The 1,130-nt window shown below is 35.9% G+C and overlaps 1 protein-coding gene across 1 annotated transcript; it reads left to right on the forward strand.

Moving 5' to 3' along the window:
• Positions 1-331: 331 nt before the first annotated feature.
• On the forward strand, positions 332-1,053 carry LOC121940156 (mitogen-activated protein kinase kinase kinase kinase 5-like). Its single transcript, XM_042482999.1, has 2 exons — positions 332-575; positions 668-1,053. The coding sequence occupies exons 1-2, from the start codon at positions 416-418 to the stop codon at positions 817-819; spliced, it is 312 nt and encodes a 103-aa protein (XP_042338933.1). The 5' UTR covers positions 332-415; the 3' UTR covers positions 820-1,053.
• The last annotated feature ends 77 nt before the right edge of the window (positions 1,054-1,130 follow it).

Consider the following 1,130-nt stretch of genomic DNA (forward strand, 5'->3'; position numbering starts at 1 on the left):
CTGTTTTTAGATTTTCAATATACTACATGTATAAGTAGATTTTTTTTAATATTACCAGCCTGGGACACGTCAATGATTAACAGCAACATTGACTGTGACAGTGCACTGAGTGGAAATAGCATGCATTTTCTCCATATGCCAAATATGGTAAAAATGGTGTCTTCAAGTGAAAAATAGTAAAAAAAAAAACAAATTTCAAGGCAAAAGCCCAGAATGACACTTAAAAATAATACAATGTGTGTTTTTATGCTTTGATGGCTGTGGGATCAGAAATGTCAGTTTGAATGGGTTTTTACCTCAACAGTCTGAATGTGACAATTTAGTTTCCACAGTGTCTTTTAGACTTATTGTAGGAGCTGCGCTGGAAATTCCAAGATTAAACAAAAATACACAATCTTGCCAAACTTTATGCCATATGTATGAACACAATCAATATTATCCAAAAATGAAGAATGAAAAGAGCTTCATGTATTTCCCCTCCTGTCTCTCCATGCAGGTCTACTTTAAAAAGATCTTCCACGGCTGTCCTCTTAAAATAAACTGCTCGACCACGTGGGAGAACCCGGCGACAAAAGGTTGGATCACCCCATGAACAAAGTGCATAATAAATTCTCCTCTTGTCAGTTTGATCCGTCTGACCGGCTGGTATTTTCTCTCTTTTTCTCAGACCAGCACCTGATTGTCGGGGCAGAGGAGGGGATCTACACCCTGAACCTGAGCAGCTCTGAGGCCACAATGGAGCTGGTAGGACTTTTATCACTGACCAAACCTGAGCAAAATGGCTTTATTCCGTTCAAAAACGTGGAAATAAGGTACTGAGCAGCTTAACAAGAAATAAGTAAGAAATGAGTAAAAGGTTTTTAGAAAATTAGCAAAAATATATAAAAACAAAAGTAAAAAACAAAACCGAACAAGGAAACGACTTGGGGGAAAAGTGCTAAAAACTGTAATAAAATGAAACAGTAAATAACTATTCTATCTGAGACATAATTTTGACCCTTTGAAAACTAAGCAAACTGGCTTGATTTCTTTCAAAAACATGGGAAGAAGGTGATGAGGAACAAAAGAAGAAAATGACTGAAAGATTGACAAGAAATTGGTAAAAAAAAAAAAAAAAGAAGAAAAAAAAG

This window comes from Plectropomus leopardus, unplaced genomic scaffold, assembly GCF_008729295.1.
Source record: "Plectropomus leopardus isolate mb unplaced genomic scaffold, YSFRI_Pleo_2.0 unplaced_scaffold7713, whole genome shotgun sequence".
Taxonomy (NCBI): Eukaryota; Metazoa; Chordata; class Actinopteri; order Perciformes; family Serranidae; genus Plectropomus; species Plectropomus leopardus.